The sequence below is a fragment of the Bactrocera neohumeralis genome, unplaced genomic scaffold (assembly GCF_024586455.1).
Source record: "Bactrocera neohumeralis isolate Rockhampton unplaced genomic scaffold, APGP_CSIRO_Bneo_wtdbg2-racon-allhic-juicebox.fasta_v2 cluster11, whole genome shotgun sequence".
Taxonomy (NCBI): domain Eukaryota; kingdom Metazoa; phylum Arthropoda; class Insecta; order Diptera; family Tephritidae; genus Bactrocera; species Bactrocera neohumeralis.
This window is the reverse complement of record NW_026089624.1, coordinates 24091711-24115075: the sequence shown is the minus strand read 5'-3', so window position 1 is coordinate 24115075 and position 23365 is coordinate 24091711. Positions and strand designations below refer to the sequence as shown.

The window sequence follows — 23365 nt, the reverse complement described above, 5'->3', positions numbered from 1 at the left end:
GGATTAACAACTCGACACCATTCCTCGAAATTAAAAGAAAAACGAATACTGCACCGGGAAACGACCTCACCTTTTCGATCAAACCAAGAAAGTAAATTTCAATTTTAATTTATTTATTAATAAATTTTGTTTAAGTGTTTTGACACTTTGTCTAAGCCTTAATTTAAAGGTGGTGCAAATAATCATCATTAACATCTCCCAGCACAGGCACCGGATTTCAATCCGATCGAGCATTTGTGGATTTTTTTCGAAAAAAAAAAATATCACGAAAATATACAAATATATTAAGAATTTCTGCTGACGAAACAAAAAAAAAATGTGTTTTCAATGAGAAGCCGAATTATGTCATCGATGCAGAAGGATACACTTCATATCAATAACTTTGTAACTATGAGTAAACATGCATTTTTTCTCCTATATCTATTGTGCAATTTAAATGTATAATTATTTTTCTTTGTTAGTTTTGTCATGAATGTAATATAATTTTATTAAATTTAAAGACATAGTATTGTACAACTTTTGAAGTATATTAGAAAAACTTTTCAATGAAAATATTAATAAATAAGCCTGTGATGGTGAATCTCCAGAAGCGCCTTGAAAAGAAGTGGAACATTATAAATCGTTACTGGATCATCTGAAACAAAAAAATTGATATGCGTTTTAAAGGAGATGTATTTCTCGAGATAATCAGCAAGGGCTTTTTTTCTATTAAACTTTCTAATATGTCAATGTCATTAAATTTAATAAAATTATATTACTCATGTCGCCGCAAAAAACACAAATACATCCTTTTTGTTTTGCTTTTAAAACCTTACTACCCCCCTTTAAAAAATGAAATTGTGACAGGTTTGTTTGCGGTATCGAAAAGTGCCAACGAAAAACGATCGTTGTACTTCAACACTTTACTCTGGGGTACATGAAGTACTAAGTATATAGATATAGATTTTTTGCATCATAAGACTAGTGCTTATCCGTAACATACAGAAAACAAAACGATCTTTTATATCGACAAAGAGAAACAAACCTTTTTTTGTTTAATATTTCTTTATTCTTATGTGCTTACTCTTCACTCAGATACATTTATCTGCTAATTGTCTAACCATTCTTCGACATAAGTTAAACCGCTCCTTTTCTACCTTTGACGGTCTGATGGGGTTTCTAATATGTTAATTTTTGGAATATTTAAGACATATAAAGTTAGGCCCAGCACAATTCCTTGACTGACACCAGCCTTTCATCAGATATTAAATTAACTACTCCAAAAAATATTCCTGTTTTTTAAGGCTCTAATGAACAGTACCCTCTGTACCGTTAATATCGTGATTTGTTATATTAATTATTATGTATCGCTTGTAACTGCACTGTACCAATAGATTCTAAAGCATTGTGCTCTAATCGATTTGTAACCACCATGCTGTTCAACCATATGATTTCAATCAGGTTTATTTGTAACATAGATATGTACATATATCTAAATATGTTGTTTTTACTCATAAATCATTCCATTCGTTCCACATGCAAATATTTAGTTAGTTATTTTTTTTTAATAAAACAGGTTTGGAGCATTTGGTTTTGAGATACGATTGAATGTCGAAAATATATATTCAAATGCATTTGTTGATGTTGGTTGATTAGATGCGGGGGAATACTTTTAGTTGTTGCGAAACTCTATATGAACAAGTAAGGAAGAACTAATCTTGCAACTTGCAATAATCAAAGCCAATGAAATACCTTAAGGTGCTAAACGTCAACCAGAGGGTGGGAAATCCAAGCTATTATATATATGTACATTAGGGTGGCCCTTATTTTCTAAAGTATTCCGATTCTCGATTACACCTTCGAGAAATATGAGAATAGCCAAAAAACTAGTATATACAAAGTTTTAGGTCAATCAAAAAAGATTTAGAGGTTGCGCAAGGAGCTTGAAATCCTGAAAAATTCCGAATTTTTACATTTTCTTAAATTTAGTCTACCCTACTTCATTTGTTATGTGCGAAAGGTAATTTAACTTGTAATAATAAAAAATATAATATTATTTCTTATGATCTAATTAAAGATGATTTATTATGTGAATCAAATTGTTTTTTATAACAAAGTTACAACTTGTAATAAATATTGTTTTTCTTGTTCTTGTACTTCATTTGTTATGTGCGAAAGGTAATTTAACTTGCAATAATAAAAAATATAATAATATTTCTTATGATCTAATTAAAGATGATTTATTATGTGAATCAAATTGTTTTTTATAATAAAGTTACAACTTGTAATAAATATTGTTTTTCTTGTTCGTCATTTGTTAGTATTCTATTATATTCTTCCATAAGTTTTACTCCACGTTCTGCTGTGTCGTTAACCACTTTTATATTTATAACAACATCCTTAGCTTTTTGAAAGGTTTAAGTATCCCTCCAATAAAGTGGATCTACCTGCAGAAATTGAGGTGAAATCCCAAACCGTCCAAAACAATCAATTGTATTTGCTGTTACAAAATCATATAGTTATTTTCTTTAAATTTTCCGTTTCCTTGTCGCAGTTGTCGATGTTTTTAATTTTTTCCACAATATTTTGTTTCATGGCATAAGAATCCTCATCGTCGAATAACGTCAATGCAATACATTCTTCAGACAGTTACCAGAGGTGTTTACAAAATTTTTTTATTGCAATTTCAGAGATTTTTTCATTAACATTTCTATACTCGTGAATTTCTTTAATAAAAGAGAAGTCTTGAAGAGGTGCTTTAGACGGATTGGTGCAGTTAAACCAAAGCTTAACGTAGAATTTTATAATAAATGCGCATATACTTGCTAACGAATTCTCTTCATATTCCGTTAGTTTGAACTGTTCACGAAATAAATAGATCTTTAAGCAATATAATGCCTCTGACTTCCACCGCGCATGATGAGTGGGACCTGGTACACGAAATTTTATGCCGTTATTTGCTCCTTACGTAATTTTAATTCATTGTTTTGTAGCAAGTCTTTAAAATTGTTTTTATCAATATTTTCTCAATTCTCTTGAAACCGGCGAAACAATTGGACGTCTTTACTTGTATTTACGGGAAAATAACACTCGAAAACCCCTCTCAGCAATATTTCATATATATGATGCCGACAAGGTAGATACAAAAGCTTTCGCTCAAGTTTTTTTTCTAACAACGTTGCAGCTCCTTTTATTACGCCCGTGTTAGTCGATGTCGTATCAAAACAACAGGCCACAATATGATCCTTCAAGTCCCATTCAAATATCAGTTCGGTACAGCGTATCAGCTATTTCTGAGCCCGTTGCGGCATATAGTTTTAGAGCCCCTATTAAGTGTTCGCCATTCCTGTCAGTAACAACAACTGGAAGTCGTTCCACCTTTTCTCGACCTGTTATTTCCCGAAGGAGTTTTCCATTCCAATGCAAAGTGCCACAGGGTATCTATTTAAAAAAATGTACCATTCAAAATTTGTTCATTCAAGTGCAATATAGTTGTAATGTATATTTTTTTAAATAAAAAATTTCTAGGAATATACATATGTAAGAAAATTTGCTTGAGAGTTTTATTACCCGACTACCGCGATTCAATGGTCTAATCCGTACACGACTTACCTTGAGGTTTTTGTTGTTTTCTGATTTTTTTAACCGATTTAAATGCCTTTGGCGCTGCAATGACGTACGGTTTATTATGAGTTCATTTGTATTATGTCCTAGTGCTTCAGCAACGGCAGTGACAATATGTATGCATTGCTGAACGATCACTAATTTTGCATTTATCTAGGGCAGATACGACTCTTTCAGTGAAGACGTACTTCGTTCCTCGATTTTCGATGGAAGTGGAGCATGATGGATGAGAATCTTCTTCCATCTCACTTTCCAAACTTGAATGCACATCATCACTGTCTGAAGACAATTCTCCTGCTACAAATACATAAATGTCACCCCATTCAAAGACACACCTTCTGTGTTAATTGCCTCAATTTCGTTTTCCATATTGTCTACCACTCGTGTCTTTCTTCTCATTTGTTCTTCTAAAATCGCTGCCTTTCTTTTCTCTTTCTGGGCAGTTTTGGTATCAACAACACCAAAACATCCTGGTCGCCCCTTTTTTCGTTGATTTATCAAAAACTTTTTGTCGGTGTCAATTTTAATTAGTTGTAATGCATTAGCATGAGCAATATCAAATAAATCATCTAACATTTCACTAAATTGCTTTACTTTTTGTTTTTGCTTTTCACTAGACCGATTTTTACTTTTTCCAATAGCTTGCCATTCTCTATGCATATTTTCCAACTTGTGAATGCAGTGTTTTTCATCTCTAATTGGAATTCTTGCTTTTTCCCAAAATACGGACACTTCTTTTATAGTCAATCCAGCACTCGTACGAATTGATAATTTGACTATGTTATGATTATGAAAAAAAACTGATAACACTTGTTTATTTGATGGTAGTTTTGCACCAAGAATTTGAGAGCTTGACGTTCCAATTAAGTAAATTTTCGACCGAAAATTATATTCAATCATTATTATATTATTTTGCTAATTAAATAGTCTACACGCCACGATTTCTCTGTACTCACTTTTGCGACTACGTTAGCACACTAGCTTTTAGCAATACAGAATATAAATTTTAATTACATTAGAACCGTTATAACGGTATATCACGAGCATGCGACGCTTGAGAATGCACGTGCAACACATTTAATTTACTTTCATATTTGTATTTCTGTAACTCTCTATCTATCGACCGATTTTTAAGATTGTGGTAATTTTAGAAAGGTAATAAAATGCAGATCTTATTACAGTATGGAAAACCAGTCATGGATATTGTGGCTTTGAAATATGGAAGTCTGAGACATAAAAATGGCAAAAATTCTAACCTTTTTTGATTGACCCAAAACTTTGTATATACTAGTTTTTAGGCTATTCGCATATTTCTAGGGGGTGCGATCGAGAATCCAGAAACTTTATTTTTTCCTCCATACAACTAAGGGCCACCCTAATGTACATATGTATATATTAGGGTGTTTTTTTTTTTTGAACTATTAATTTTCAGTCCCGTCACGAAATTTGCTTGGAAATACCCTAAAAAAATTCCCTAAAAATTTTAGCCCTTAATATTACCTTCAAGACTGGACCAAGGCCTGTAAAAATTTTCCATAAAAATACACTACAATAGTGAACTTTTATCTTTAAATTCCATTTTTCGACTATCTCTCTCATTGAGCGGACGTGTTTTCTAACTGCGGTTTTTCTTTTATGCTTTATTCGAATATTCCTTTTTGCATATAAGTGCACGTGTTTTCGTTTTACTTTGATCGTACGGTTACTCGCGGAAAAAACAGTGTTTTGCTACTAATAAGAGGATTCAGGTCGCGGTATCGCTTTGTGCGTGCAGTAGTATGCCTTCTGGCACAGGGCTAGCTTGGGCTACTGTGAGGTCAGCAGGTAGTCTCCGTGATGAGGTGAATCGACATCGCCCATAAATAAATGTTAAACCAACTAAATCCAGGAACCCTCTGACTCAGAGTAAGCGACTTAATGCGCAACGTCAGTCTCCAGGTTAGGAGCGGCTGGACCTTCCAATAGGTATAAAATGGTACGGGTAAGATCCCGAAATTAATAAAACATGTCTGCGAGTACACAAAAAGCATTAAGTGAGCAAGCAGGCTCCCGGCCGTCGATATTCTAAAAAAGCGGATCGAACAGCTAATCTAGCTACAATCAAGGCAGAGGCAATATAAACGACTGTCAAGAACAAAGGGATAAAAGTCATGAAAGAGGCGAAAACAGTTAACCGCATGCCCCACCGAAACCGAATGCGCTAGTGAGATTTTAAAAGGGGTTAAAAAGGAGGAAACTCTTCAAAATCTGGGCGAAAACGTGTTGCGAATTAGAAAAACAGCTAAAGGAGAGATTATGCTGGAAAAAGAAAACAGCAATTAATACAAATAAGAAATTTATAAAGCTGTAATAAAAAGCTGAAAATAAAAGTTTTAACGCATGAGAAATCAATAGAAATTCTGGACTTGGACAATAGTACTATCGGGTGATTTTTTAAGAGCTTGATAACTTTTTAAAAAAAAAAACGCATAAAATTTGCAAAATCTCATCGGTTCTTTATTTGAAACGTTAGATTGGTTCATGACATTTACTTTTTGAAGATAATTTCATTTAAATGTTGACTCATGTGGTTTCAACAAGATGGCGCTACATGCCACACAGCTCGCGATTCTATGGCCATTTTGAGGGAAAACTTTGAGAACAATTCATCTCAAGAAATGGACCCGTAAGTTGGCCACCAAGATCATGCGATTTAACGCCTTTAGACTATTTTTGTGGGGCTACGTCAAGTCTAAAGTCTACAGAAATAAGCCAGCAACTATTCCAGCTTTGGAAGACAACATTTCCGAAGAAATTCGGGCTATTCGGCCGAAATGCTCGGAAAAAGTTGCCCAAAAATTGGACTTTCCGAATGGACCACCTAAGACGCAGCCGCGGTCAACATTTAAATGAAATTATCTTCAAAAAGTAAATGTCATGAACCAATCTAACGTTTCAAATAGAGAACCGATGAGATTTTGCAAATTTTATGCGGTTTTTTTTTTAAAAAAAGTTATCAAGCTCTTAAAAAATCACCCGATACAAAGGATGATATAGTTCAAGCAATTCGTTCGCAGCTAAAAGAACTTAATGTCAAGCAAATTTCAATTAAAAATATCAGAAAAGCTTTTGCAGAAACGCAAACAGCAGTTTTAAGCCTTCCAAAAAAAGAAGCAAGGTGTACAAGGAACGTTCCAAAGTAAACAGAAAAAATGGTTTTTTCGGCAAAATCAATTTATTTTATTCAAACTAGCCTTCTTCTGCTTCAATACAGCTTTTGGCACGGCCCAAAAGCATGTCGAACGAGTGTTTTAGCTCATTGGCCGGTTTGGCCGCCAGTATGCCGGTGCAAGCCTTTTGAATGGCTTCTACGTCTGCATGACGCTTTCCTTTCATCGGCAAATGCATTTTTCCGAAGAAGTCGCACGGTTCCATATCAGGTGAATACGGAGAGTGGTTAATGGTTAAAATGTGATTTTTGGTCAAATAATAGGTCTCAAAGTCCTTCGAATGTTGGATTGTGAGCAATTTTTGGTCGACAGTGAATTTGTGCGGAACAAACCGTGCACACACCTTTCGTAAGCCCAAATGTTCGGTCAAAATGCGATAAATCGATATTTTGGAGATGTTCAATTCCATTTCCATGAATTTCAATGATGATTTCGACTGATTTTTAATGAATTCACGCACAGTTTCGATGCAATTTCCGGTGATCACAGATTTTGAATGGCACAACGTTGATCGTCATTTATGTCCTCACGACCACTTTGAAAACGTTGAAACCACTAATGCACTCTGCTACGGGATAGGCAATCATCGCTATAAACTTGTTTCATCAATTGAAACTTTTCGGTAAAAGTTTTACTAGTTTTAAAACAAAATTTAATGTTGGCTCTTTGTTCGAAGCTTATTTTCGCATCGATAACACAAACATACTGACACTTAGAACGCAATAACTTCACTTCCAGTAGATGAAATTCTCACTGAACAATCGATAAAGATAACAGATTCTAACGCACCAGTCGACATATAGATGGCCCCACCAGAGGGCGCTAGATTCAGAAAGTCCTGTTTACTATGGAAACCGCTTTGTATAATCTAAATAATATATAAATAAAAAAAAGTCGTGTTAGTAACACTATTTATAACTCAAGAACTCTAAAAAAATGTTTGTTCGTATTTTGTCAACAGGTGTCGTTGCAGTCGTATATTTTTAGTGCTACGAACCACATTGTGTCATACCAAAGAGTGCTGAAAAGGTGAGATTTTAAGCTTTATTCCGTTAGAAGCGCCGCGTTAGATCAACAAGTGAAGGATCAACAACAGCGTTCTACTGATGCTCTTGGTCATATGTATGCAGTTCATTCATATAAATTGTGTGCGCCAAAGTCATTTCAAACAGTAAAGACTGTTAATGGTATAATATTCCCAACATATCGTGCTGCATATAAAGAACTCAATTTACACGAAAACGATACCCACGGGATACAACAATCGTTGAAGCCATTATCTCTGCATACAAGGATAATATGTCAGAAGATTTTTTACATCAAATTCGTATCAGCTCCAGAATTGACGATGTTGAGATGAATGAAGAGATACATAATCGGGCATTACTCTTGATCGAAGACACGTGTTACGTCATGTGCAATAGTTTATTAGTCAGGTTAGTAATGCCAGCCAAATCGTGAAATGAATGACATATTAAATCAAGAATTGAAATTAAAACGTGAATATGATTACCAATTATTAGATTTAGCAGTTCAAACCAATTTATCCCTATGGAATTCCCATCAAAAGGAAGTTTATGATACATTTTAATAAAGGCAATTAACGACAGAAATGGTGGTTTGTATTTCCGGCTTTCCCCCGGTAGAACTGGTCAGATCCAATATGATTGGAAAAAACTCAGCAATGGCCAAAGCATCATCATAAAAAATCATCATGATGCACAATGGCACATAAACGTGCATTAGAAGCACAACATTGAAAAACCTACGCAATGACTCGAGATGTTTTGAATGAGCAATGATTCTATTGTCTGGTAATTCTCGACAAACACTGCCAGTATTTCCAAGATCAACGGCTGCTGATGAAATAAACACTGGCCTCAAATCAATAAATCTATGGCGCTATCTGAAGAAACTTCAACTGAAAACAAACATGAGAGCTGCATTGCTTAAGGATAAATCTGCTAAAGATTTCTTCAAGCATCTGTTGGCTATCGGTAATGTTTGAGTACCTTTTGATGAATCGAGCGGATTGGTTTCATTTCCTAATAATTTCTGTAACTTTGTCTCATCGAAAGACGAACCTATCAACAAAGTGTTCACAAACATCATTACTAACCACAAAAGTAATAAATTGTTGAGTGATTGAGCAATTATAGCGGTTAAGAATGAAGTTGTAGAAGATCTAAGCTATTATTACAGAATGACATCATCACTCAAATGAATGAAGATGAAGCTAGTAACTAATCAATTGAATATTTAAACTTCTTGGATGAGCCTGGTTTACCAACGCAAAATTTACGCCTAATACTTCGAAAAATAAACCAAACAAAACTATGAAACGCTACACGGTAAGTAAATTTATGAGCAATGTGATTTACGTGACAATACTCAAAGGAAAATTCGAAGGTGAGAAAGTTTTGATTCGGAGTATCCCGATGATCTCAACCGATATGCCGTTTGAGTTTAAAATATTTAAATTTTCGATTCCGTTATGTGTTATGACCGTTAACAAATCACAAAAGGTAAATCTTTTAAAGTTTGTTGTTTGACTCTGCAATATCCATGGTCAGTTATGTGGCATATTTAAGGGAAGAAAGACTATCTGCGTTGATTGTTCTAAACAGAAAAATCGTGTAAACAAGCAAATTAACTGAAGAGTACGACCTCTGCACTGCAAAGGTTCATACATAAAATATTATCAGAAATGATAATAGCAGAAAAAGTAATAGTATATTTATATGACATAATGATACGAGTAGCAACAGATATGGAAAGCATTTCGAAATACTAAAAAATGTTTTAGAAAAGATTGTTCAAAATAAACTTGAGTTTAGATAAATATGCAAAGAAATAAGTATAACATATGTATTTGGCTATGCCATTACAGGGGACGGGGTATAAGCCAATGAAAATTATTATTATTTAGAAGCTATACAAAGATTTCCTGTACCGAAATATGTGCAAGGAGTATACAACTTCATAGGGTTATGTTCATATTTTAGAAGATTTGTAAAAGATGTTTGAAATGACTAAAAAAAACAAAGTTTCATAGGCCTAGGAGCTAAAGTGGATAGAAAAGTATCATAGTTTTGAGTTAGAAGCACTTGCGATAGTTAGCGTCTTGCAACATTTCCCTGTATAACTTCAAGGAAAACCATTCAAAATTATGACAGACTGTAATTTTATTACCCTTACTTTAAATAAGAAAAAGCTGAACCCTCGCATAGTACTATGGGCATTTGAATGGCAAAATTTCGATTATACAATACAGCACCGAACCGTGGTAAACGTAAGCAACGCATAGATGCATTAAAGGGGGAGCCTGCTTTAGAAGCTTCTAAAAATCGATTTTTTTTTTAAATCTCTTTAAAAATTATCTGAGGATATGTCCTCAAAGTTATAGATGAGAATTTGAAATATTATCGAAGCTAGAGGGGAAGTAGTGGCCGAGCGTCTAGCAGGTATAAAACTTTGACAAGCGATTTCTCGGTTTTTCATTTTTACGATCTTTTTTGATTGGCATTCGGGATAGAAAAAAACTAAACGTCGTATGGAATTGGGACAAAGTTTATTACCTTTGGCATTAAATTATCTTCTATTTCAGCTAAAACTCAGGAAAGTAAAATTTGAACATATTTTTAAACAACATAAAGTAAAAATTGTTTCGTCAAAAACCTCTTGCTACAATTTTCAAAAATTTTTTGCGCCATTTTTAGAATTTTCTTATTTTCATACATATCGGATATTTTGGTCCTTTTGATAACATATCAAAAACTACACGACATATTTTAGTAATAACTGGCGAGTTTACGAAGTTTTAAGATTATATTCTACTAAAACTACTAGCGGTAGATACAAAAATCCATTGAGAAGCAATACTTTAAAAAGTAGAGCATGCTTTGAACAACACAGAACAATAAGAAAACAGCCTAGTGTGGTATTATTTGGAATTAACCAAAGATATGAGATTAGCAACTCTCTAAAAGATCATTTAGAGAAAGCAAGAGATTCGTTAGCAAATGTTAGTTTAAAAGATGTAAGAACAAAAGCAATTCACTGTTATGAACAACTACAAAATTATAATAAAAAATTATGTAGATAAAAAGAGAAAAGGACCCAAGAAGTACATAACTGGAGATTATATAGTTGTAAAAAAAATTTGACTCACATGTAAGTGGACCTAAAAATTAAATTCCAAAATATAGAGGCCCATATCGTGTTGAAAAAGATTTACGTAATAATCGTTATCCACTTAAAGATGTTGAGGGATTTCAACAGTCCCGATGTCATAAACAGTAGATTGAGCAATTGCGAATATAAAGCTTTGGTTCAAAGGACGCGATGTCAGATTTTACAATACATAAAATTTCATTATATTGCATCATCTCATATTTTCATACGATCAGGGATATATCCGGTTGAGACCGGTGCTGCCTGCTTATTTAAAGTAAACAGCGTATTTTACGATCATTTTGTTTTACAAAATTTATCAGTAGACTAACGGTTGTGATAGCAAAACGTTCTTGAGTTCACATTCTTTTACGTTTTTGAAATTACTGCGTTTATGATATTACAATGCCTAGGCAGACATATTGAAGTTATTGAACATACGGTTAAGCATTGTAATTTACCATTGGCTTTAAGACCTGTAAAACACAGTGAACAACTTCCTATTTCAAAAGCACCAGAACCTTGGAGTCTCGATAAAGAACTAGATTCGACTAGCTCTTCAAGTGATGTTACATAAACCGCAAAGGAAGTGACAATCGGTCCTATATTTGATTTACCAAGATGTTCAACAGAGCCACATATAATTTTACAGGGTGAACTTGATGACTTAGTTCGAGATCTAAGCCTTTCAAAATCGCAGTCCGAACTTTTAGCATCCAGACTAAAAGGTGAGAACCTTCTCCAAAGGGATGTAAATATTACTTTTTACAGAAAAAGGGCAGAACGATCTCACAAATTGCTTTCTTCAAGAAGGGGATCTAGTTACTGTTCAGAAGTTAACCTTTTGTTTAACGCACTAGGACAGAAACTATCCACCTGAGTAGTCTAGAGGCGTTATTGGTTCATAACCGCAACAAATATCCATCTGTGCCCTTAGCTCATGCGGTTCATATGAAGGAATCATATGAAAATATGAGAGTTCTTTTAGAGCACATCTATCATGCAACTAGGATATACGAAATATTGTAGCATTTGCAAATGGGACAGCCGTGCGAGAGACTGTCATTATGTACCGAAGCAGTGGCCTTGTGATTTGAAATACTTACTGCCTATAAAAAAAATGGGTTACAACATGTTCTTTAAAATTCACTTTCTGGACTCCCATCTGGATTTTTTCACCGAAAATTTAGGGGCCGTAAGTGACGATTATGGGGATCGTTCTACCAAGCCATTTCTGCTATGGAGAAACGGTACCAAGGCAAGTGGAGTGTGAGTTTGCTTGCCGATTACTGCTGGACATTGTTAAGGGATACTCCAAAAACAATATATCGACAGTAACATTTTAAAGTACTCTTTGGTTAATAAAATAATATAACAGTTATATATCTATCGCTGCTTTTTTTTAACAAAAATCTTTGTATCAAAAAAAACCATAGGTGATAGAAGAAATCTGTAACTATTTTCTGCATTTGGGGCATGTCACAAACAACATGTGCATTTTTGTTTACTAATGTAATTGTAAAAAAAACCATAGCATAAGTGTATATAAGACATTATATCAAGTCTTAATAATAATAACCTAGCATATGTGTAAATGCGACATAATGTTAAGTCCTAATATAAATCTACACCCAACTCTTTTTTTACACGGTTTCTTTTTACACGGATTTGAAGTTACACGGTTGAGATTTTTTTTTTTGTAAAAAATTTTTAATCTATAATACTTCGGTTTCAAAATCACTGTCTTATAATTATATTTGTTTTTATCACACTTAGCACCATTGCTGAAATGAACATACATAGTAATAACTGGGAAATCCCCTTATTCGATAACTCTTACCTACACATTTTGTTCGCATGATATTTACATTGCTGAAATGGATATCTCCAGCGATGATACCGACTTTAGTCCAGTTCGTCGCAAACAAATGCGCTAGTTATCAAGTAGCGACTAATAATTATGTAGCTATGTATGTAAATATTTTTTCCGTATTTCTATTCTAATTTTTCTGTTCTTAGTTCTGGATTAACAGATTACTTTTGTTTTTTGCATGCTCTACCAATTTTTCACCTGCATCAATTATGTATATTAAGTTTTAATGCTCAATAAAATGCCATATGAACATACAATTTGTATGCATATCTGAAATTTTATAGTTTTCAGTTTAGTTTCTTTATTTCGTCTTACACGGTTTTCAGATGACATGGAACGTATCCCCCATTTTACTATAGGAAACGCCTCTTTTTTTACACGGATTTCTGAGGAACGTATCTACCGTGTAAAAAAAGAGTTGGGTGTATTACTTAAATTTAAAACCCGATTGTACTTTAAAATGTAACCCTGTCATAGATTTAAGAAAATGTCGTAACGCTTGTCGGAAAAAGTGTTTCGGCAATCCAATATTTAAAACAATTCATTATAAATTGAAGAGTAGAAGCGGCAACTTCTTCTTCTTCTTTATTGGCGTAGACACCGCTTACGCGATTATAGCCGAGTTAACAACAGCGCGCCAGTCGTTTCTTCTTTTCGCTACGTGGCGCCAATTGGATATTCCAAGCGAAGCCAGGTCCTTCTCCACTTGGTCCTTCCAATGGAGTGGAGGTCTTCCTCTTCCTCTGCTTCCCCGGCGGGTACTGCGTCGAATACTTTCAGAGCTGGAGTGTTTTCGTCCATCCGGACAACATGACCTAGCCAGTGTAGCCGCTATCTTTTAATTCGCTGAACTATGTCAATGTCGTCGTATATCACGTACAGCTCTTCGTTCCATCGAATGCGGTATTCGCTGTGGCTAACGCGCAAAGGACCATAAATCTTTCGCAGAAATTTTCTCTCGAAAACTCGCAACGTCGACTCATCCGTTGTTGACATCGTCCAAGACTCTGCACCATATAGCAGGACGGGAATTTTGAGTGACTTATAGAGTTTGGTTTTCGTTCGTCGAGAGAGGACTTTGCTTTTCAATTGCCTACTCAGTCCGAAGTAGCACCTGTTGGCAAGAGTTATCCTTTCCAGACTGACATTGTTGGTGGTGCTTATGCTGGTTCCTAAATATACGAAACTATCTACAACTTCAAATTTATGACTGTCAACAGTGACGTGAGAGCCAAGTCGCGAGTGCGACGACTGTTTGTTTGATGACAGGAGATATTTCGTCTTGCCATCGTTCACTGGCAGACCCATTTTCCGTGCTTCCTTGTCCTGCATGGAAAAAGCAGAACTAACGGCGCGGGTGTTGAGGCCGATGATATCAATATCATCGGCATATGCCAGCAGCTGCACACTCTTTTAAAAGATTGTACCTGCTCGATTAAGTTCTGCAGCTCGAATTATTTTCTCCAGCAACAGATTAAGAAGCAGCACGATAGGGAATCACCTTGGCTGAAACCTCGTTTGCTATCGAACGGCTCATAGAGGTTTTTCCCGATCCGAACGGAGCTTTTTTTGTTGCTCAACATCACCTTACACAGCCGTATTAGTTTCGAGAGGATACCAAATTCAGACATCGCGTCATAAAGGCATCTCCTTTTCGTGCTGTCGAAAGCAGCTTTGAAATCGACGAAGAGGTGGTGTGTGTCGATTCTTCTTTAACGGGTCTTTTTCAAGGTTTGGAGTATGGTGAATATCTGGTCGGTTGTTGATTTGCCAGGTCTAAGGCCACACTGATAAGGTCCAATCAGTTTGTTGACGGTGGGCTTTAATCTTTCACACAATACGCTCGACACTACCTTATACGCGATGTTGAAGAGGCTTATCCCAAGGTAGCTGGCGCAGATTGTGGAGTCTCCCTTTTTGTGGATTGGGCATAGCACACTTAAATTCCAATCGTTGGGCATGCTTTCGTCCGACCATATTTTACAAAGAAGCTGGTGCATGCTTCTTATCAGCTCTTCGCCGCCGTGTTTGAATAGTTCGACCGGCAATCCGTCGGCCCCTGCCGCTTTGTTGTTCTTCAGGCGGGCAATTGCTATTCGAACTTCTCCATGGTCGGGCAATGGAACGTCTGCTCCACGTCATCGATTGGGGAATCGGGTTCGCCTTCTCCTGGTGTTGTGCGTTCACTGCCATTCAGCAGGCTGGAGAAGTGTTCCCTTCATAATTTAAGTATGCTCTGGGTATCGGTCACTAGATCACCTTTGGGGGTTCTACAAGAGTATGCTCCGGTCTTGAAACCTTCTGTCGGCAGGCTTATCAAGCTCTTCGTACTCACGCATTTCAGCCTCTTTCTTTTTCTGTCTGCAAATGCGTCTTGCTTCCGTCTTCAACTCTCGGTATCTGTCCCATCCCGATTGTCGATCGTAACGTTGCGAGGTAGGCAGTCTGTTTTCTCTCCGCTGCGACACGGCACTCGTCTACCAACTGTTTCCGAAAACCAATGGTTTCGGTTGCAGCTGTACGTAAGGAGTTTGAAATGCCGTCCCACAGTTCCCTTATACCGAGTTGTTGAGGAGTGCTCTCAGAGAGCAGGAGTGCAAGCCGAGTAGAAAATCGTTCGGCTGTCTGTTGTGATTGCAGCTTCTCGACGTCGAACTTTCCTTGTGTTTGTTGACGTGCGTTTTTTATTGCACAGAGGCGGGTGCGAATCTTGGCTGCAACAAGATAGTGGTCCGAGTCGATGTTAGGATCTCGGAGCGTACGCACGTCTAGAACACTGGAGACGTGTCTTCCGTCTATCACAACATGATCGATCTGGTTGGTGGCTTTTCGATCCGGAGACAGCCACGTAGCTTGATGTATCTTCTTCTGCTTGAATCTAGTACCACAGATAACCATATTTCAGGCCCCAGCGAAGTCGATCAGCCTCAACCCATTTGGGGATGTTTCGTCGTGGAGGCTGAATTTACCGACCGTAGTGCCAAATATACCTTCTTTGCCCACGCTGGCGCTAAAGTCGCCAAGCACGATTTTGACATCGTCACGGGGGCAGCCCTCATAGGTGCGCTCCAAGAGCTCATAGAAGGCATCTTTGGTCATATCGTCCTTCTCTTCCGTCGGGGCGTGGGCGCACGTAAGCGATATGTTGAAGAATCTCGCTTTGATTGTGGCTAGAGTTTGTGACGACTTAGCCACTTTTACAATAGTAGAGTAGAGAGCAAGCAACTTGTCGTGAGCAATATTAATACAAAAAGATAATGAATTTTACGCAGGAGTACGTGTATATAAAGATTTTATTCTGCACACGGGTATGGCACAAAGCTGACGAAGAGCTTAAAAAATCAAACCTTCGTCCTACAATGAAGCCTTGGTATAGTGATGGTGAGGGATGCATTATCTATTATAAAAGAAAGTGCTCGGAAGTTTGGAATAGAAGACGAATAATTTATTTTAGGATAAAGTCTTCAATAGCAAAGCTAACGTCGTCTGCTCTTGACTTCTTTACAGCTTTCCACACGTGAAACTCTCCGCAGTCTACTGATTTGTACGTTATTGACCAGGTTTAAAAAATATTAAAAGAAAATGAATAATTTAGCAAAAGTTTACTCACAACAAATATTTGTTACAGTATATATTATATGAAAATAAACACGAAACGGATGAAGCGTATGCTTTACTGTTTTCTTATGAAAGTTAAAGAAAATTAATGGTAATAACTAGGAGTTTAGAAATCCTAAAAAATAAAGCTGACTTCACAATGTGAAGGTTTTGGTATTACTCATCACATCAGTGCCGGTCGCCGAATATCTATTTGAAAAGTCCAAAAATAACGGAAATAAATAATGTATTTAAGATGTCTGTGGATCCTTTGTTGACACTTATTTGGGTTACAAAAATAAGTGTGGCGTCGCTCTTTAATAATTGATGTAAATATCCAAAAAATTTCTGAAACTATATTAACCGAACTTAGTAGGAACTTTTCAGTGCAAGTTGAAAATGGTTGAAATTGAAGTGTTTTAACACTAGCCATAACAGGGCAGCCCTCGTCTGCCATGCTAAGTAAGATTTGCCTAAACTTCCTTCCTCATTTAATAAGTTTGGCGGTAAGCTCGTTGGATTACAAAATATACGAAAAACATAATTTGTTCTCTTACTAACTTCTTAAAAGACTAGCATTTAAGTATTTAGTATTTGTTTTAAATCACTGTAATAAAATTAAATAATAAATACTATGACAAAAATTAATAATATATTTATCCTTATCAGGTCTTGCAATCTCAAGTACAGTTCCACGAGTGTCTACTAGAACCAAACAATACAAATAATTCTGACCTTAGCAACTTGAACTTGAATTAAGACTAATAAATGTAAATACTTATTACCTTGCCTCTAGACGGTATTATCTGAAGAGTATTAAAATTATCCAAAAATTTAGTGATAGAAACACACCATCAGCTCATAAATGAAAAATAATAATAATTTATATGTACAAGCTCAATATAATATTTAGATTTTCTATCCTTTTCTTGTATAAGTAAACTCACCGCTGTCCGTTCTCGGAATCATTTGCACTGAACCTATAGAAAGAAAAAGCAAGTGAAAAAGAAGACAAGAATTTTATAAAACAACCAAAATTACAAACAATAATAAAAATACTTCCTTTAGGGCTTAGGTCGTTTACTGATCTGAAAGAGGTAAAATTTGACTCTGGGCATAAAGGAAACAGAATAGATTTTCTCTTTATCATAAAAACGGAGGTCTTAATATGGTTATATAAGTCTTGCTAGTAAATAATAAATATAACTAGCAGTGCACAAACAAAACACTATTTAATAATAACGTATTTCACATGCTAAGAAGGGGAGTTAGGTACATTCGATAATTAAAAAAACGAAAACATTCAGATTTAAGACTTCAAAAGCCTTCGTTTTTTTTGAATATTTCTAAATGAGAGTTGCTTCTTTAACGTAAAACTCTACACTAAGTTTATTTCAATAGCTTGGTTATAGCACATAATATTTTCTATAATTAATGCCATTAGAATGGTCCGATTGTACCCACATGTGATAACAACTTCAGCGAATACAGTTAATATTCTTATATTAATCTTTGCGTTTGAACCAGTTATACGCTATACAACATGTTGCAAGGGAATAAAATTTTAAGTGTTCGGCCTTATTGGTATCAAAAATAAATGAAATGTGGCGTATTAATATTTTTTCTTTTAACTTGGAAATCGGATCTAGTACATACATATGTACATATATTCATATATCCAATAGTTAATTTAGTTGGTCCATTGTACGAACTGCGAAAACTGTTTATTCTAACGTAGTCATTAAATCATATTATGTACTTATTTCACCTAGACTCCGTTATTGATTTGATTTCAGACAGTTTTAATTATGGTATATATTTATATAGTATATCTCAATACCATATTTAATACCAGAATTACTGAACAGAACGCAATTTTTACAAATCAAATTTAACTTTATCATAAAAATAAGGGTTTGCCATTAAGATTTAAAAAAGATTTTCGACGACTTTTTGCTGCAATTGAAGCCGTAGATAATAGTAATAACGCGCTGAATATTATCTTCCAAGACAAGAATCGCCTTGGACTTATCGAAAAAACAGTACAGGAGTACACATCCATCAAGATCTGAACCAACCTCCATTTCTTTCTGAATTCGAGCAAATTAGAGAAAAAATTTTAATCGTAGATTCATCACATATTGGCTATCACTCGAACTAGGATTTTGAAAAATAGTTAACCATTTTTTTCATAAAAAGTAATCGCAAAATATCATGAACTGTTTAAAAGCATTCATGAATTTACAAGACTTGTAAAATATCCTTCCGGCGATAGCCATCTATTTACAGATTAACTTGCATTTTTTTCTTATTTCAGATTATTCAGTCTGCTGGAATGAAGGATGCAAAGAACCATAAATCTTCCGCAGAACCTTTCTCTCGAAAACTCATAACGCCGCCTCATCAGTGTTGCCATCGTCCATGCCTCTGCACCATACAGCAGGACGAGAATAATGAGTGACTTATATAATTGGATCTTCGCTCTTCGAGAGAGGAGTTTACTTCTCAATTGCCCACTCTGGTCGAAGTAGCACCTGTTGGTGAGAGTTATTCTGCGCTGACATTTTGTTGGTGGTAAAATTGGTTCTAAGGTAGACGAAATTATCTACGACTTCGAAGTTATGACTGTCAGCAGTGACGTGGGAGCTTAGTCGAGAGTGCGACGATTGTTTGTTTGATGACAGTAGATATTTCGTCTTACCCTCGCTCACAACCAGACCGATTTGCTTTGGTTTTCTGTCCAACCTGGAGACAGCAGAACTAATGGCGCGGATGTTGATACCAACGGCATCAAAAACATCGGCGTAGGCCAGCAGTTGTACATTCTTATAGAAGATGGTACCTACTCTATTTAGTTCTGCAGTTCGAATTATTTTCTCCCATTTAGACTAAAGAAGTCGCACGAAAGGGGGTCGCCTTGTCTTAAGCATCGTTTGGGATCGGAGAGGTCCTTCCCGATCCTGACGGGTTTTTTTAGACATTGCGGCATAATGGCAGCTCCTGTTTGTGCTGTCAAAAGCAGCTTTGAAATCGACGAAGAAGTGCTGCGTGTCGATTATCTTTTCATGGGTCTTTTCCAAGATTTGGCGCATGGTGAATATCTGGTCAGTTGTTGATTTTCCAGGCTTATATCCACTCTGATAATCAATCAGTCTGTTGACGGTGGGCCTTAATATTTCAGGCAATACGCTCGACGCTTACCCACGTTAGTTGTCGTTGATCTCCCTTTTTGTAGATTGGGCAGAGTACATAAATTCCAATCGTCGGGCATGCTTTCGTCCGAACATATTCTACAACGAAGCTGATGTAGCTCCTTATCAGTTCTTCCTAGCTCGACCTACAATCCTTCGGTGCTCGCCGCTTTTCTATTCTTAAGACGGGTAATTGCTATACAGTTATTCATGGTATGCAATGGAACGTCTGCTCCATCGTCATGGAATCTTAAATTTTATAAATATTGGTTTTTTGTAAGCTTATAGCAAAAAAAGATAAGTTTTGGTGATGCGCATCACGGTATTAAAAATTTTTCCGACGGGGCTATACCAGTGTGACACTTTCAAAAAAAAAATTTTTTTATTTGCTTTTTCGATTGCTTATACTTCCATTAATATCCTGTGAAATCGGGAAGGTCGTATCTTGAATAGTTTTTGGATGGCAGCGTTCTAAAGAGCAAGCGCTCGGAGGTGCAAACATATATAAGTGAAAATTTAAACGCGTTTTTCTCGAGACGACGTTTTTCAAAATTGCTGACGTCATAACTCAACGAAAAATTGACCGATCGATTTCAAATTAAAACTGAGTATTTTTGAATACATTTACTATACAATGACCTACGATCTTTTTAATTGGTTGAAAATTGTCAATTTGGCATTAAAAAACGACAATTTTTTACCTAAAAAAACGATTTTTTTTTTCAAAATTACGCCATTTTGTTAATTTTTGATATTTTTCAAAGATCGTAGGTCATTGTATAGAAAATATTTTTATGTTTAGTAAACTTTTCAAAATTTTTTTGTTTCAGCTACTCATTCGGCCGGAATCACGCCAGCAGTTGGGGCACTTTTTTTTGGCACCGCCGAAGACAGCCCATAACTCCGATATTTTTCAACATTTTTCTTAAAACAAAAATCTTAAAATATAGCTGAAAATATACGTTATTACGTTAAAATAAGTTCGAAATATTCAACCGAGTACTTTTTCATGCGTTACACTGGTATAGACCCTTAAATTCAATAACATAAATAAAGAGTTGTATAAATTGATGTCATATTTTTTTTTTTTTCAAAAATTTTCTATATCTTTCTACAATTCTTCAAACTTTACTTGGTCAATTTTACTGAAAGAAACAAAAAAATATGTAGTAGTAACAGTGAATTGAGTAGAAGCGGTGACATTTGTTGTTTTAGTTGTTGATTATAAAGATCATTTTTGCGATAATAAAATGTGAAAATGAAATGAAAAAATGAAAAAAATGTGAATGACTTTCATGAGTCGGACAACTGCGATTTAGAAGATTCAAAAATCTGAAATCTGATTTATTATTTGATTTGTTTGGTTCTTTTGAAAGGAACAAAACCTTTGTAGAATAAGAGTTATCTCGCCAAGGGCCTTGCGAAATTAGTGTCGGAAATCTTGAGGTAAGTAGATGCCTTAGCTGCTGAGGCCAGTGTTAAAAAGCAAAATGTTGATGGTACTTTTAAGAAAATTTATGTGTTCCGTTTATAAATTATAAATCTTTTACGCTTGAAATTGTGATTGGAGTAATTGGTTATCCCCGATTAGTATTTCTATGTAATAACATTTCAAGAATTATTACAATAGTTATAAAAAATGTAGATGTAGATGTTTGTGATATGTCACAGAAACCAATAAAATGGGGAATACAAATAGTTTGCCTATTCAGCTCAAATTGGTATTATACATGATATAGAAATTTATCAGGAGAAAAATACGGTTGTATGAGACTTCAAACTAGCCTTTTGTTCAGACATTGCTATTCATTTGTCAAAAACGATTCCCAGGAACAAAAACTTTAAAACTTACTTTGATAATTATTTCACAACCCTCCATTTGATAAAAATTTTGCAGCAACATAGATTTTGGGCCACAGGCACGATTCGGAGCAATAGAATGGGTAAAGCTCCACTTGCTTCCGAAAAGGACCTTAAAAATATTGATAGTGGCAGTTGTGACTATAGAATAAAAATAAACAACAAAATTTTCGTTTTAAAATGGCTTTATAGAAGAGTTGTAAGGCTTGCATCAGTTATTTATGGTACAGAATGTATAAATGAAGTTTCACAATTTTGTGCGGAACAAAAATAATATTTGAATTCCACCGGCGAAATTTCGTGCCATGTACAATAAAAACATGAGTGCGTAAATAAAATAGACTTGTTTCGCTTTACCGAATTTCTATTCGTTCAGGGAAATTGACTCTCAAAGTTCAAAGATCATTTTATTGACCTTGCCGTTTGTAATACAATATTTGGTTAGAGTACCAAAAATGTATAACTAAATATTGTTTTTTTAATTGAAAACAAGAAAAAAACGAGGCGAAAGGGTTAAAATAAATATTTTTCTTAGTTTGGAATATACATATGTATAACATCTGAATATTTAGTTTTGTATTTCGTACATTTATACGCATAGTGAAATAAAACTGTATTGTAGGGTACCTTTTATATCAACAGTCATCCGAGTTGACTGAACACGATGAACCTACTCCAAGGCGTGGAAAAACGCGCAATTATGGCGTCTGTATTTTGGGGCGCGCATGGAATAATTTTAATTAACTACCTTGAAAAAGGAATGACTATTAACAGCGACTATTACTTATCGTTTTTGGATCATTTGAAAGGCGAAATTGGCGAGAAACGGACGCACTAGAAAAAAAAAGAAAGTGCTGTTTCACTAAGATAATACGCCGTTCAGAGTGTCACATTCAGTGAAAACGATGGCAAAAATTAATGAATTGGACTTCGAATTGTTTCGACATCGACGGTATATGGCGCCCAGCGATTATTTCCTGTTCTCAAATCTCAAAAAAATGCTCGCTGGGAAGAAATTCTCGTCGTCAAACAAAGTTGTTTTACTATGATAGGCCGGAAACTTTTCAACTGACCTGTTACTTATGCCAGACACTGTATGTACATACATATATAAAGTTGGTAGTAGTGCAGGTCGCCTCCACGCTGGTGCATCCTGGGTAAAGCTAAATGGCCTGCGGGCTTCACGGCCTTACAACTCCTAGACGACTTTTTGGCATCGAACTGCTTTTTGAGTAGGAAAACTTATTTGGATTTGTTAGAACCCTGAGCTGGTGGGCTGTCGGGCTAATGTCGCAAGTGCCTCCGTCCCGTTAAAATCCTGCTCCCGTCGCTGTTAAGTTGGCGTGGTAGATGTAAGTTGAGAGGACTTCTTCTTTACGCTGGTCGACTCTGAACGTACTGCCTCATAAGGGCGTACGTCAACCCTCGCCTTGGCCTCGTCACTGAGATAACCTTGGGACCATAAAAGGCGACTACCTTTCCGGGGGTCGAATACCGGCTCTAAGTGGGGACCCATCAACGAAAGGAGGTGAAGGGATGTCAAAGTCGACACCCAGATCTGTCCCAGGCGGGGCTGCTCTCCCGTGGCGATGAAACCGTCGCTGGGTAGCTGCAGCAACAAGACTAAGACCTCGGTAGAAGTCTCCTAATCACGCGCCGGGATGGGAGAAGCCGGCAAAAGAGGTAGTGAAGGGTGGAGCCTTCATACACGGCGGAATCGCTATCTCTAGCAGAGGAACTTCTGCTAGAATTATGAAGGAATCCACAGGCGGCATTGGCAAGGGAGCTATAGCTAGGAAGCTGAAGGACCGTCGGTTTGCGGCAAAAATCGTGGAACGCTACGGTGGTAAGCATATTGG

The 23365-nt window shown here is 35.9% G+C and overlaps 1 protein-coding gene across 27 annotated transcripts in view; it reads right to left on the bottom strand.

Annotated features, from left to right (window-relative positions):
• Positions 1-23365, bottom strand: part of LOC126766223 (calcium/calmodulin-dependent protein kinase type 1-like) — a 130856-nt gene that overhangs the window by 35227 nt on the left and 72264 nt on the right. For 21 of the 27 annotated variants that reach the window (XR_007668733.1, XR_007668728.1, XR_007668736.1 and 18 more), the window contains one exon: positions 17403-17435. The exons of 1 other annotated variant lie outside the window; for it this stretch is intronic. Coding sequence is in view for 3 of the 26 variants with exons in the window: in XM_050484117.1 (XP_050340074.1) it covers positions 3372-3420; positions 17403-17435 (82 nt within the window). In the remaining 23 variants the exon portion in view is untranslated. Of the gene's footprint in view, positions 1-461; positions 635-2188; positions 3421-17242; positions 17262-17402; positions 17436-23365 lie in introns of those variants that run through there. 5 more of the 27 variants (XM_050484119.1, XM_050484117.1, XM_050484120.1 and 2 more) reach the window with 5 other exon arrangements.